A 14,630-nucleotide genomic window follows, 5' to 3' on the forward strand; every position below is an offset into this window, starting at 1 on the left:
CTTAGCTGCAGCAGAATTTTGAGATTTCTGCAAACTTTAAAACATTGTACAGTACCTAAACAATTCATTACAGAGCATCATTGCTACAGTTATTCCCAACCAAGAAGTTTAGCTCTTCGTTCCCACAAGGCTGTTATCTTCTTCTCCCGAGTAAGTAGCAGGGCAGCTCGTTCGCGGGCTCCCTCACAGGTTTCTGTGGCAACATTGCATTTCTCAGCTTCCTTGCGATATTCAGAAGCCGACTTCCTTGCTTCTCTCAAAGTGATGTTCATGTGTTGCGATTGTTGTTTGCCTACAGCATCATGCAATCTTAGCTCCTCGGATAATAAGTCCACATATTGCTTCTCCATCTCTTCCTTGAGATCAGGATCATCTTTTCCACAATCTGCCAAACCACCATGATATCTTCATGCTAACTAAATTCACAAAAAAATGTTCACTAAGGCTGCGTTTGGAACACAGAATTGGAATTCAAATTCTATGAAATTGAATTGGATGGATTCTAATTCAATTCCAAATCTTATGTTTGGTAAATGAAGTAATTGATATGGAATTGAATTTGAAGAATTTATGCATACACACTATATACAAAATACACTCTCACTCACATTACACAAAATACACACACTACACAAATTACGCACACTTCACACACTACACGCATTTCACACATTTCACACACTACACACATTTCACACACTTCACGCACTACACACACTTCACACACTACGCATTTCCCACATAACACACATTTCTCACACTTCAACATTTCACATATTTCAAGCATCCAATTTTTGAATTTTTTTAGTTTTTAGATTTTTTTTATCCGAACGAACCGTATCGAAAAATTAAAATTTTCAAAAAGTACACACACTGCACACACACCATACACACAATTCACACTCTACACAAAATACACACACTACACGCTTTGCATACACTATAAACAAAATACACATTGTTCACGCACTATACCAAAAAAAAATACTTCACACATTGCCCACTCTACACACATTCTACGCATAAAATAAACATACTACATGCACTATACATAAAGTATACATACTACACTCATTACACACAAAACACACACTACACACATTTTACACAAAACATACACACACTATATATAAAATAACACACTATACACGCACACTATTCACAAACTGAAATTCAAATTTGGTTCAGTTTTTTAGGTATTTGGTTAGTTCAGTTTAATTTTTTGAAAATTTTAATTTTTTGAGTTGGTTCGGTTCGGATCGAAAAAAATCCAAAAACAAAAAAAATCCAAAAATTGAATGCTTGAAATGCGTGTAGTGTGTAGTGTGTGAAATGTGTGTAGTGTGTGAAGTGTGTGTAGTGTGAAATGTGTGTAGTGTGTGTATGCGTGTAGTGTGTGAAATGTGCAGTGCATGAAATATGTGAAATGTGTGTAGTGTGTGAAGTGTGTGTAGTGCGCGAAATGTGTGTAGTGCGCGAAGTGTGTGAAGTGCGTGAAGTGTGTGAAATGTGTGTAGTGTGTGAAATGTGTGTTGTGGATATATAGTGAATTTATCTAATTTTATGACTATTTGGAATTCAAAATTTCTACTTCTGATATGGAATTCAAATGGTGGAATTGGAAGATTTGGAATTGAATTATTTTTGTGGTGCCAAATATTGGATTTGGAATTGAAGGCTCCAATCCCAATTCCAATTCCATTTCCATTTCCATTTCCATTTCCATTTCCATTTCCATTTCCATTTCCATTTCCATGGTCCCAAACACACCCTAAGGGAAATTTAGTCCAATACTTTACCTTTAACAAAGAGGTGAGCCAAGCCTGCAAAGACCACAAAAAACGCACAAGTTAATAAAAATTCAAAAAAAGGGTCAGTAAAAGTGAGTTTCTAAGCTACAAATGTTTGTGACTCTACGTTTTAAGAGTCAAGCATACATAATCTAGGAATATGAAGATGAAGAGAAATCTAAAGTACCCAAAAGAACAAATAACTTGTACTAGTTAATAACGGAAGAAATAGCTTGTTGGTAAAGATCGCCTAACTCAACGCTTCATTTTCATCTTCCTTCACTAGTGTATTTCATTCTCGTGTGCCACTTCTCTCTTCCCTCTTGTTGATATGACAAGGGAAAGGGAAGACATGCTCAAGGGAAGTCAGGAGGCAATAAGAAATACACAATTAGAACAAAACAAATGCCACTAAAAATTGGTGTACACTTGATAGCAATATTGCAGACAAATATCACCTGGGATTTTCCTCTTAAAATTATCCGTCAAAAACTACGAATTATCATTACAAGAGAATAAAACACTGAGAAAATAAGTTGTAAAGGCCTTAGGAGCAATTGGAAAGGTGGAAGCAACCTAGGATCTTGTCCCCCTCATTGTATCCCGGCATCTAACACAATATATTTTCACTCTTCCCTCATAGTTTGTAGTATTTGTACTATACTACATTATGGCTTGGAAAAGTTACTGTATAGGTAGCTCAGGCAGCAACTCGGTTCAGGAATAAGAATGTCTTAAACATGCTCCAAAATGCAAAATTACTAAATAATCTTATTTCTAGAGAAAAGAGCTTCACAGTTTGTCAATTGGCATAACCTCTTAACTTCATGGAGCCATACACTAACACACAACTTGGAGTAAAATACAATGACAGCAAGCACATGTACACGCACACTGTGCAATGGAATTTAGCACGACAGGAGATTAGTCTGGTCCATCTTGATTGTTATGGAGTAATACTTATAGGAATAAGAAAGCAGATGTAATTTAGATAAACATAAACATAATCTCGTGTACATTGAGACCAAATACAGTGCTTCAAAATTTTCCATTGGCATTATATGCTTACATTTTTCCCAATAGGATCAGTAGTTGCAATCGAAAGGAGTATCAACTTAACCTTTATTCCATTTCTATAAAAAAAACAGCTTTGAGTAAACAGAGCTCAAGATGAAAAAGGGGGAAAAAAACAAAGAGGCAAATAATGCTGAAACACGCAGAGCTGAATTCATAGTAAAAAGCAGTAGAAACATTATCAAGACTTCAATTTTATCAAATCGCAGAAAAGACTAATGAAATGGAGAGACTTTAAAAAAGAAGCAGAAGGAAAGAATGGCGAACCAGGAGAAATCTGTGAGAGCGATTGAGGTGGGGAGCAACGGCAAATGCATTCAGCGCAAGAAGCTGAAATCCCCTTGGAGTTGAAACCCTTCTTCACTTTGAAAAAGAGAGGTGGCCCACAAACGAAGAGCGATAACACCACAGCAAGAATCACCAAAGTCCATTTCACTGTTCTCCCTCCACCCATCTCTCCCTCTCTCAAGCACATACACTCTTCCAGCTCTTTACTCTTTCTTTAATATGGTGATGCAGTCGGGTAGTTGATGATAGTTGCTACCGTCTGATGCGGAATTAAACGATGAATCAATCTTCTTTTATTTTGCCATTTTTTTAATTTTAATTATGCAGTGAAATAAAGCAAGAAGTGATGCCAGCCCAACAATGTATGTCTGAATGTCAGCGACTGTCCTCTTTTCAATGTTGCTTCTTCTTTTTTTTTCTTAATTTCATGTTTTTAATTCCACTCGATCCCAATTATTTTACGCTTCACGTGCTCTACTTACCCCTTCCGCCCTTTCCTCTTTAGTCTTCAGAGCACCCACAACGGTGCTCTTGCCAGCTAGCACGGTTGTGGACACAGCTTCACTTTTTCTACATACTCTTCGGTAAGAGCACAACACCCACAGCGGTGCTCTTCCGCAAAGACGATCACAATTCAATTTAAAATTCAATTTAAAATTCAATTAAATAAAAACATTTCCATAATATTAAAATTCATTAAATGACCGAAATAATATTACAAATTACAAATAAAATAAAAAAGACATTATTAAAATCCTAAAAATTAAAAATTACATAATCAAAATCCTAAAAATTAAAAATTACATAATTAAATTAGTAAAATTTAAAAAAACCACTACTCGTTGCCGAATTTCGCCCACATGTGTTTGATTAAGTCTTCTTGTAGCTCAATGTGGGTTCGGGTATCGCGCATTGTGTGCCTTGTTTCGAGCCTCTCCCCCACCGTCGTATGCCGACCTCGGCGTGGAGGAGACCTCGCGGTTAAGCTTCCGGCTTAATCCTCGTCGTAGAAGCTAGCCACCTTCGGTCCTTCGTCGGCTATAATCATGTTGTGTAAGATAATACACGTGTACATGATGTCGGCGCTATTATTCACGTACCAGAGCCGAGCCGGGGCCTTCACAATGTTGAATCGGGCTTGAAGGACCCCAAAGGCTCTTTCGACGTCTTTCCGAGCGGACTCTTGACGCTGCGCAAAAAGAACTCGTCTCGGGTCTTGCGGGTTGCTGAGCGTCTTCACGAAAGTCGACCACCTTGGGTAGATACCATCGGCGAGATATTAACCCATGTGGTATGTATTTCCGTTAATGGTGAAGTCGATCGTCGGTGCTACATCATTCATCACATCATTGAAGAGTGGTGAAGAATAGAGCACGTTCAAATCGTTGTTGGATCCGGCAACGCCGAAATATGCATGCCAAATCCATAGGCGGTAGTCGGCGACCGCCTCAAGGATAAGTGTTGGGCCGCTGCCTTTGTGACCGCTTAAGTGTTGCCCCCTCCAAGCAGTCGGGCAATTCTTCCATCTCCAATGCATGCAGTCAATGCTGCCAAGCATTCCGGGAAAGCCATGGACTGATTCGTGAAGACGAAGCAACCGTTGACAATTATCGGTGGTGGGTACCCGAAGGAATTCATCACTGAAAGTTGTACGAACGCCTTCGCAAAAAATTTTTAGACAAATGATTCCAGTGGACTCACCGACATGCAAATACTCGTCGAAGAGGTCGGCCGTTTGCCCAGTAGCGAGTTGTCGGATGGCACACGTACACTTCTGCAACGGCGTGATACTTTGCCGGCCGGCTGCATCTGGACTTGTTTGGAAGAATTCAACACGTGCGGACAATGTGTTGACAATTCGCATAAACAAGCGCTTTGACATGCGAAAACGACGTCTGAAGTAATCTGCTGGAAACCGTGGCTAGTCGGCAACGAGCCTTTCGTGGGCTCCCTCCCGGTCACGATGGATGTAGCGGCGAGTTGATCTAGTTCGTTGAGGAGGAGGAGCGGGGGTATTCGCCGCGACATATGCTTCATAAGCGGCACGATGTTATTCGTAGTATTTTTGTTCTTCGCGCTCCGCTTCCGCCATAAGATGGGTGAAATCCATTTGAGGTTTTGAGTGAGAGATGAAGGTGAAGATAAGTTGTATGAAAATTATGAATGAGAGATGATTTGATGTGATAAATGGATGATGAATGTGTGTATTTATAGATGATTTTGGGGGGGGGAAATCAAAAAAATCAAGAAAAACGGGCAAAAAACGGCCGTATTTTTGGGATTTGAAAAATATTTTTTTTATCAGTTTTTATAATTAAATACCGAATTTTTAAAAAATAAAAAATAAAAATATTCAAAGGCAACGGCTATGCCGTTGCCCAATCGTAGCACGTCACGTCAGCTGCTCGTTGGCACGGACGTGCTCGATGCATGAAGCAGCGCTGTGCCAGCGGCGCGAGCGCAGCAGCGGACGACCTCTTCCGTGCCGCTGGCACGGACGGACGACATTCGTCCATCGTTGTAAATGCTCTCACTGGTATTCAATCATACTTTTCCAGAATTAATGGCTCAGATTGTCTGAATTATAAAATATTAGTCCATTTTAGAATAGGAGTCTTGACTAACAGATTTTAAAAATATAAGGAAAGAGAGCGACAAAATTAATGAAATATTAGTCTTATACTAGTACTATGACTATTAAAGTTTATTTTGCTAAACTTTTTAGTTATATGAGTATGTCATTTTGATAATTAAATTTACAGTCTTTAATATTAAGAAAAATTAAATTGCGCTGTAAAAATATAAAATATTTTAAAGTGGAGAAAAAGTATGTGTAACAGAAATTTTACATCTTTTTCTTTTTAATATTTCTAGAATATAATTTATTTCAATTAAGGAATACTATTGTGAAATCAATAATAGTAGTAGTAGTAGTTGTAATTACTACTATAAAGCATTAGTAGAAAATAGAAATGCAATGTGAAGAGCATCAGATCCCCCATCAAAACTTCTTTAATTCCAAGCGATAACAGAATAAAGAATTTTAAATTTTTATTAGACCAAATTTGGGTTTCTCGCCTTCCTTAACGAGTAACGTAGTGTGTCGCAGAGAGAGAGGGAGAGAGAATGGTGAAGATTACGGCGCTGATGGTACTGAAATGCACCCCGGAGGGTGCGGATCCGATTATATTGGTAAACGCCACGGATCTAAGCAGCTTCGGATTTTTCCAACGCCACAGCGTGAAGGAGTTCATTATTTTTGTGGGTCGGACCGTAGCTAAACGGACGCCGCCCGGACAACGCCAATCGGTGCAGCATGAAGGTCGGTCTCAAGCGATTCTTGAGGTTTTATCATCAATTTGTTGATTTGTTAGTTTTTGGTTCGATTTGTCTAGGGATTATGCGGGTTTTGGTGATTTGAGGGGCTTTGCGCTTTGTTTAGATTATACTATTATTTTGGTGTGTATTGTTTCCGCTGGTTTTATTGGTTATTATTCCCTGACGTTTGTTTTCGAATTGCTGGTTTATGTTTTTGTCTCTCTCTGTTGTTGATTACTGATAAATTAATTTGATGTGTATGCTGTGCGCTGAACATTTAGTTGCTTGTTTATTCAATTTGTTATGCAAGGTAGTCTATGAATAGCCAAAAACAATTACTAACATCTTCTTTAATTGTTATTTATCAGAATACAAGGTTCATTCTTATAATCGAAACGGCTTGTGTGTATTGGGGTTTATGGATGACCACTATCCGGTCCGAAGTGCTTTTTCACTGCTCAACCAGGTATCCATAATCTACTTGGCTCATGCTACAGTGAAAATGTTTTGAATTTGCAAGGAAAAAGACCTTTTGCATAGTATGAAGTTGAATGAACTTTTGATTATTTGGCAGGTCTTCGATGAATATCTAAAGAACTTCGGTGATTCATGGCAAACTGTTCAAGCGGATAACAGTCAAGAATGGCCTTATCTAAGCGAGGCACTTACCAAATTTCAGGTATGCTAGTCTTTGATGGAAATCAACAGTTGCAATTTTTCTCAGTGAACATTGTTTTCTTTTTCTCTCCATGTATTGCAGTTTACTAATTTAGTACCCCTGTGACTGTTCAGGATCCTGCTGAGGCGGACAAGCTGTTAAGAATCCAGCGGGAGTTGGATGAAACTAAAATTATTCTTGTAAGTAATCTCTTATAACTTTTTTTTGAGTTACAACTTACAACTCACACACACCACGCTTACAATGCATTGGTTAGAGGGGAAGCATCTGTTAGGAGTAAAGGCTGAATTCCAACTCAATCAATAGAACACTGATTAAGGAAATAAGATCTCAATTTATTGATAAAAAGGACAGAAAGAAAGAAGCAAATAGAATAACAATCCTCACGAAGGAGGCCACGATAATCCTCCGCAGAGGCCTACGGCTACCGCCGTCCTATTTCTGATCTCTCCAAAAGATACGCTGCTCTCATTCTTAAGTTCTATTTATAATAATCTATAACCCTAAAATATTAAACCAGATCCTAACTAATTAAATAAATCTAATCAAATCCTAACTAATTAATAATTAAGAGTAAAGCGTTAATCTCCTTCTCTATCATTCTGCCGCTGCTTTCTCTAACCCGTTAATCTCATTCTCTATCATTCTGACGCTGCCCACCAAATCCTCCACATCAGCTGGCCCAGCTACTTCCCTATTTCCACTCCTCCAATCCGTATCAGCATCTTTCCAACTGAGCTGCTATTTGTCATCAATCTCTTCTAACTCTGCTAACTTCTCAAAATTCTAACTACGTAGGTGTGTTTTTTCTCACACTTGTTTTTTCATTTATGCTCCTCATCATTTGAGGTTTTAAATTTACATTTCTCATTATCGTGTGATATATTGAAGATTAGAAGATTTTACTATGTAGTTACTTGAAGCCTGTGCGGGGACTACACTGCACGGGCTACTCTAGCATGTGTCTAAAAGAATTGCAGCAAACAATGTACTAAGAATTTTCGTAATGCTAGACACTGTTGGTTTAATTAAGCTTCCAAACTCTTTGTAGTATTTTCACCTGATCCTTTATCTTAACCTTTTTATAATGATATAATTGTATTTGGCTTTTGTCTCAGCACAAAACTATTGATAGTGTGCTAGAACGAGGTGAGAAGCTCGATAGCTTGGTTGAGAAGAGTTCAGATCTCAGTGCAGCTTCTCAGGTTTGTTTTTTGTTTGATAATTTAGTGCCTCTAAAATAAATCTCCAAGAGCAAATGGTCTCTTATTTCCCTGACATACTCGAATCATGAACCATAAATCTGTTGTATGTGTTCTACAGTGCATATGATTCCACACAATCTACACTGAGAGCACCCTTTCATCCTTATTTGATTTCTTAGGAAATATTTTAATAAATTGAAAAAAGAAAAAACATTTATCTTTCCCCCCTGAAGAAATCGATATCGTGAGTACTTTTATTTGATTAATGAGTGTAGTTGCATGTTTTATTATTGTTATATTGTATCCTTGGCTTTAGGGATGACAATGGGGAGGTCTGGGTTGGGATTGGATTTTCCCAAGAACCACTCAGCCAGGGAAACATGTGGGCCAGCTCAGCAGCTCCCGTCTTGCATTGATGATAGTGGAAGAAAATTGAGAAAACAAAACATTAATATGTCCATATATTTAGTGACTTTAAAGTGGGAAGAAGAGGAATATGTAGGGGAACAAAACCAATGGCAAGGATGAGGAGGGCTCACAGTGTCTGTTACTAGCATCTGGAGTGGTGGGTGTGTCCATGGGTGAAAGTGCAGAATTTGGGCAGACATAGCTGCTGAGACTCTCAGAAAATGTAATGACAGAAGAGTCACAGTGAAATGTATCATGTATAGACATTAGAGAAGTGGTGACATGATGAAGGGAAGGGAAGTGGTTGGATCGTGTCTAGAATGGATAATATATGTATTAAAAAGATTAAAATATGTGGAATAATAAGTCTACTAAAATTCACTAACCCCAGATCTGTTTTGTACCCGTTTGACTAGAGTCATACCCTTCTAGGGACCTGTCTGACCGAGTTGAGACTCTAGACCCACCTCGACCTCGGCCTTTTTCTGGTTTTTATTTTTAATCCGTCCCATTGACATCCCACCTGACTTATCTTTGATCTCAAATGGTATTGAAAATTCTATTAGTTGCACTGTATCAAATATCGAATAAGTTTAGCAGTGGTTGAATTTTTTCCTATGATGTTGTCATCATGGTTACTGGTGATGAGCATAAGCATGAATACTCTTAGTGGGTACTTTTCATGATTATTAAAGATAGATTGGGTATTTTTATCCTCATTAGTGAATTTCTCCAATTCTACATTTTCACTGAGATATGAATCAAACAAAATAAACTCAATTGATTGAAATTATCAAGATCCCTTGGGATATCCCCAAAACTCCAATCCTTCAAAGTTTAAAGTAAACTAGGGATTAGTTTATCCAAATTTATATACCTAAGGTAATCTTCAAAAGTACATGACCCCTTAAAAGCCCAAATGAAGTTAAGCTGGTTTTGCTCCTCCGGCTTTCACTTTCTTAGAGTTTAAAATTTTTGACTAAATCAGTTACGTTTTTATTCTTTGGTATAGATGTGGTAGATGATTGTGGTTTTCCTTAATGATATGCTTAATGTAGTTAGAAGTTATTTTCTTGGACTTGTTGTGTCAAGAATTGATAAATGTGAAGTTCTTTTTTTGCTGATCATTCTGATGCAACTTATTTTGAAACAGATGTTTTATAAGCAAGCGAAGAAGACCAATCAATGTTGTACTGTACTGTAAATGCATCAGAAAGAAGGGGATTGATGATCTCATGCTACGTGGCTAAGTTGTGTTGATGAATTGATAAAATGTGGAAGTGTCAGTGTTTATATTGCTTGTATACTGTTGTGAGCCTCAAATCTTTGGTTGCTCCTCTCTGTTATCACGTTATTTAAAGGTTATAATCAGTGTACGTAATATCACAATGCGACATTGGTGTTCATTTATATAGCTATAATCATCTTACTTTTGTTAATTGATATTGCAGTGGATATGGTATATAAAAAAGTTAATTGCTATGAGTTGGAGGGTACTTATGTTACCAGTAATCAATTGCATATATGTTAATTGTTTTTTGAAGCGCATGTGTCCTTGTTTAAAGTCTCACGTGGGCACATGATACTGCTCCCGAAAATTCCCCATTTTGCCCTTGATGGCAACTGCATTTTAAAATGCCCCAAACAAACAATTGGAAGAGTTGAGCTTGTGAATTTCATATAGAGTCGCAATGAAATTGTTTCGGTTGAGTGCACGAGGTAGTTAATGCACTCTTAAGTTGTATTCTTATACATTGGTATGTTGACTATAGAGTTTGTTAAGAATTTTACATTCAGTTATATTTTCAACTATGAAAATATAAAAGTTACCTAATTCGATTATCATAGTACAACTAGCATTGTAGTATTTATGTTGGTAGTCGGTGGTGATAACCAATCACAATTTGTCAATCGCAAAATACTTTTTAAATGTAAACTCGTACAAATCTTGTCTTGCTCCTCTTCCTTCTCCTACTACAAATACTGGCTAATCAGATTTCACATGTTCAAACCATCTCCTTCATTCAATTCTTGTGTAATTAAGTCGTGTGGGTGGCAAGAAATGCATACACACGTGCTAGTATTCCCATTCCCTGCGCAGGGCCACATGATACCGCTCAACTCGCCAGCTCCGGCGTCACCGTCACCGTCACCGTCGTCGCCCACCCCATCTCCATCTCCGCCCTCTCCCTTCCCTTCCCGCCGCACCCCGCCGGAGTCGAGAATCTCTTCCAACTCCCTCCCGACTGTTAAAATTCATAATTCTTGTCCCACATCGACTTGGTAACGATCCTAGCTCACCTATATAAGTGTGGATAACCCTCTCCCTTATGAGGCCTTTTAAGGGGTGAGTGGCCCATTTCTAATATGGTATCAGAGCGGGCCCAAGTCGATGATGGATTATATCTCTTTATCTCTTCTCTTGCCTACCCACGTGATGGAAGTCCGATGTGTCATTCCGGCCCACACGTGAGGGGGCGTGTTAAAATTCATAATTCTTGTCCCACATCGACTTGGTAACGATCCTAGCTCACCTATATAAGTGTGGATAACCCTCCCCCTTATGAGGCCTTTTAAGGGGTGAGTGGCCCATTTCTAATACCGACGCCTTCCGCTTCATGCTCCACGCGCTCGGCGAGCTCCACGATCCTCTCCTCCGCTGGTTCCGCAGCCACCCCTCCCCGCCCACTGCCATCATCTCCGACCTCTTTCTCGGGTGGACCCACCACCTCGCCTCCCAGCTCAGCATCCTCCGCTACGTCTTCTCCCCCTGCGGCGCTCTCGCCATTTCCATCATCAATTCACTTTGGTGTGAGATGCCAACGAGGAGAAACCGCGACGACGACGAAGACGAAATCATTCAGTTTCCGAAGATTACAAATTCCTCGTTTTACCCTTGGTGGCAGCTGAGCCCTCTTTATCAGAGCTACGTGGAGGGAGACCTAGTTTTGGAATTCATTAAAGATTCCTTCCGCGCTAATACCCGTTAGTGATGGACTGATTTTGAATACGTTTAGCGAGTTGGAGGGTGTTTATTTGGACTATTTGGCTAAGGAGTTGGGCCACAATCGGATATGGCCCATTGGGCCACTTTTGCCTCCGATTGAGATTGGGGCAGTCGGCCGGGGCGGGTCGAGTTCGGTACCCATTTCTAAAATTTCCGCATGGCTCGACACGTGTCAAGATCGAACAGTTGTGTTCATATGTTTGAAGCCAAACTTTATTGAGTAACAAGCAATTGGAGGAGTTATGCTTGGAGTTAAGAGAAAAGTGGTGTGAAATTTATACTAGTGGTCAAGGATAAAATAGAGTGTGATTATGGAGTGCTTCCTTCCTACAGGATTTGAGGACCGAGTTGTGGGGAGAGGGGTTGTGATCAGGGGATGGGCTCTACAGGTTGTGATATTGAGACACGAAGCCATGGGTGCCTACTTCACGCAACGTGGGTGGAACTCGACACTGGAAAGTATCACTGCTAGAGTGCCGATGATGGCATGGCCTATGGGAGCCGACCAATTTGTCAACGCGACATTAATAGAGAACGAACTCAACATTGGGGTTCGGGTCTTTGAAGGCGACAGAGCCATGCTTGGTGCCGATGAGCTAGCACAACATCTACTCGAAGCTACATCGCACAAGTGGACAGAGAGAAGGGCTCGAAGCTACAGCTGCACAAGATGCCACCACTAGTGGTGGAAGTTCATTCAACAATTTGGATCATTTTGTAAGCCACTTATCAAAATAACATTGTACTATGTCACATAAAAACTCTTAGCAAGTACTTACATTATGCACAAGGGGAAGGGGGAAATAACAAGAGATAATAATAATATGAATACATAGTCTTCCTGTTCAACATACTATCTTATATCCTATTTCCCAAAGATGGATTTAATCCACCAGAAGCCTTTAGTGTCTTGAGGCGCATTCTCAGCTTCCGGTGGGTTATCAGAGTGAGTAGTTTTGTGGAGCTTGCTCACATCGTATCCTTCCCCTTTAGCCTTCTCCACCAGCATATTGTATGTCTCCTCATCAATATGAGCCTTCCTGCTCAGAATCTGCAACACACCCACCATTCATTATTCACTAATCTTTTACTCAAACATCAATCCCCACACTACTAATTTTTAGGAATATTGGTCTAGAAAAACATAAAATTTAGGTAAATATTTTTCATGAGCTTTTAATGCGCACTTACAACTTTTTATAAGTGTGCAATTTTTCCCAACCCAATCCAAATAGAACTTTTTTTCAACAAATTACTACTACGTGGCTAGCGGTGAAATTTACTCGGCTCTAGTCTGAATTATACATGAAACAACATAGCTTCAACACCCTTTAATCTTGAATTCATGGTTAACCATAGCCTAATAGGATAATCTATGCCTAGTAAATCTGTCAAATTTTGAAGAATGCCCGCGGCAAGAAATTAGCATTAATCTTAAAGTTTGCGAGTTTTAGACCACTTACAGAGTATGTGAGCAATAAGTTTATAGATTTTAAGGCCAATATCGCTATATTACAACTTCTCTTCTTCCACAACAAAAATTGATCTCAATCCAGTACAAAATTATAAATTGAACAAGTCGAGGAACTCACTAATGATCCAATCGCATATTTTGTTACAAACTGTCTTGTATATTTCCAAGAGACCCAAATTCCAAATCCATCTTATTAGACAATTACTCCTATAACCTAAGTAGTATTATTTTATTCTATACCCAATCCTTAATAGCTAGGAATATTCCTAGCTTTTAATCCATCCAACGATTAATAAACAAGACCAACAAATTTTGCATTGTGTTGCTTCACACCAGATTCCATCCACACACGAGCACAATATGATTAAACAGAAACAAAAATTCACAGAAAAATCAAAGATAAAGAGAAGAAGAAATACCCATAAATAACTCCGGGAGGGCTGGCCAACGACAGCATACTGATAATCAGGATCGATGTAAAGCACCCAATAATCACCAGTGACGGGAATGATAGGCAGAAAGGGGGGGATGTAGAATTTGACTTTGAGCTTAGCCTCATCGCTGTTGGAATCGGCTTTATAGGCGGTGCCTTCGATGTAGCCCCTCTTCCCACCCGTCCACGTCTCGTTGAGCACGTGAACCGTGCCGTCGGAGTTGAGGGTGTAGGTGGCGCGTGTGTCGACGCCGCTTTTCGGCTGGAATCTCGACGGGAACGATGCGATCTCGTACCATCTCCCCATGTATTTCTCGATGTCCAGCCCCTTCACTACTTGCATCTCTTTCGTCGCCATTGTTGCTGATATTTGTTTGGAGTGAGTGTATTTTGCTTGTGTGTGTATGGGTTTTGTGATTTTGGGGAAGGAGTATATATTTTGTTGATAGGGTTTTTGGAAGAGGACGTGGAGCGTTGAGAGCCTTGTGATTATACTCAATGAAGATTCTTGAATAATTGAGAACCTACTCAAATATTTTCCTGATAATGTGAATTAAATTTCTTTGATTTGAAAGGAATTTGAATTTAAGGAATGTCTTGTGGACAAAGTCTTCAATCTCTTCGCTCATAAGCATTGCACAATCAATTCAAATTTGGATAATGGTCCAAAAAATATAACACCAATTTTGAAAGGGACTGGAAAAATATGTAAAATTTTAGTGTGTAGTAGTAGTTATTTCTTATAAAATTGAATTTTGCTGAAATCGTAATTAGGGTGGCGAAATATGGTCTAAGGTGGCATGTCGGGATGATGATTAAATCAAAACAAGTACTAGTATCATTTAGTTAAAAAATAATCTAAAAGTTTCAAATTATACATGAAAATCATGTCGGGATGATGATTAAATCAAAACAAGTACTAGTATCATTTAGTTAAAAAACAATCTAAAAGTT

The 14,630-nt window shown here is 39.0% G+C and overlaps 3 protein-coding genes and 1 pseudogene across 3 annotated transcripts; 2 read left to right on the forward strand and 2 right to left on the reverse strand.

Annotated features, from left to right (window-relative positions):
- Position 1: 1 nt before the first annotated feature.
- Positions 2–3,524, reverse strand: LOC121750704. Its single transcript, XM_042145286.1, has 3 exons — positions 3,132–3,524; positions 1,800–1,823; positions 2–385 (listed from the first exon to the last, which is right to left on the reverse strand). Exons 1-3 carry the CDS (start codon positions 3,337–3,339, stop codon positions 90–92), a joined length of 528 nt encoding a protein of 175 aa, XP_042001220.1. The 5' UTR covers positions 3,340–3,524; the 3' UTR covers positions 2–89.
- Positions 3,525–6,119: 2,595 nt separating this feature from the next.
- Positions 6,120–10,201, forward strand: LOC121751046 (VAMP-like protein YKT61). Its single transcript, XM_042145756.1, has 6 exons — positions 6,120–6,474; positions 6,839–6,936; positions 7,045–7,149; positions 7,263–7,328; positions 8,268–8,354; positions 9,916–10,201. The coding sequence occupies exons 1-6, from the start codon at positions 6,279–6,281 to the stop codon at positions 9,964–9,966; spliced, it is 603 nt and encodes a 200-aa protein (XP_042001690.1). The 5' UTR covers positions 6,120–6,278; the 3' UTR covers positions 9,967–10,201.
- A 623-nt stretch (positions 10,202–10,824) lies between these two features.
- On the forward strand, positions 10,825–12,606 carry LOC121752591 (annotated as a pseudogene).
- On the reverse strand, positions 12,496–14,092 carry LOC121751085 (temperature-induced lipocalin-1-like). The gene is made up of 2 exons (XM_042145798.1): positions 13,663–14,092; positions 12,496–12,820 (listed from the first exon to the last, which is right to left on the reverse strand). Exons 1-2 carry the CDS (start codon positions 14,032–14,034, stop codon positions 12,635–12,637), a joined length of 558 nt encoding a protein of 185 aa, XP_042001732.1. The 5' UTR covers positions 14,035–14,092; the 3' UTR covers positions 12,496–12,634.
- Between the last annotated feature and the right edge of the window lie 538 nt (positions 14,093–14,630).

The sequence above is a fragment of the Salvia splendens genome, chromosome 10 (assembly GCF_004379255.2).
Source record: "Salvia splendens isolate huo1 chromosome 10, SspV2, whole genome shotgun sequence".
NCBI classification, from domain to species: Eukaryota; Viridiplantae; Streptophyta; class Magnoliopsida; order Lamiales; family Lamiaceae; genus Salvia; species Salvia splendens.

Coding starts and splice junctions, on each gene's coding strand:
- LOC121750704 (XM_042145286.1), bottom strand. CDS start 3,339: ATGTGCTTGAGAGAGGGAGAGATGGGTGGAGGGAGAACAGTGAAATGG. Junction 1,824..3,131: donor GCTCTCACAGATTTCTCCTG/GTTCGCCATTCT, acceptor TGGTCTTTGCAG/GCTTGGCTCACCTCTTTGTT. Junction 386..1,799: donor GGCTCACCTCTTTGTTAAAG/GTAAAGTATTGG, acceptor GTGGTTTGGCAG/ATTGTGGAAAAGATGATCCT.
- LOC121751046 (XM_042145756.1), top strand. CDS start 6,279: ATGGTGAAGATTACGGCGCTGATGGTACTGAAATGCACCCCGGAGGGT. Junction 6,937..7,044: donor CTTTTTCACTGCTCAACCAG/GTATCCATAATC, acceptor ATTATTTGGCAG/GTCTTCGATGAATATCTAAA. Junction 8,355..9,915: donor ATCTCAGTGCAGCTTCTCAG/GTTTGTTTTTTG, acceptor ATTTTGAAACAG/ATGTTTTATAAGCAAGCGAA.
- LOC121751085 (XM_042145798.1), bottom strand. CDS start 14,034: ATGGCGACGAAAGAGATGCAAGTAGTGAAGGGGCTGGACATCGAGAAA. Junction 12,821..13,662: donor CCTCCCGGAGTTATTTATGG/GTATTTCTTCTT, acceptor GGTGTGTTGCAG/ATTCTGAGCAGGAAGGCTCA.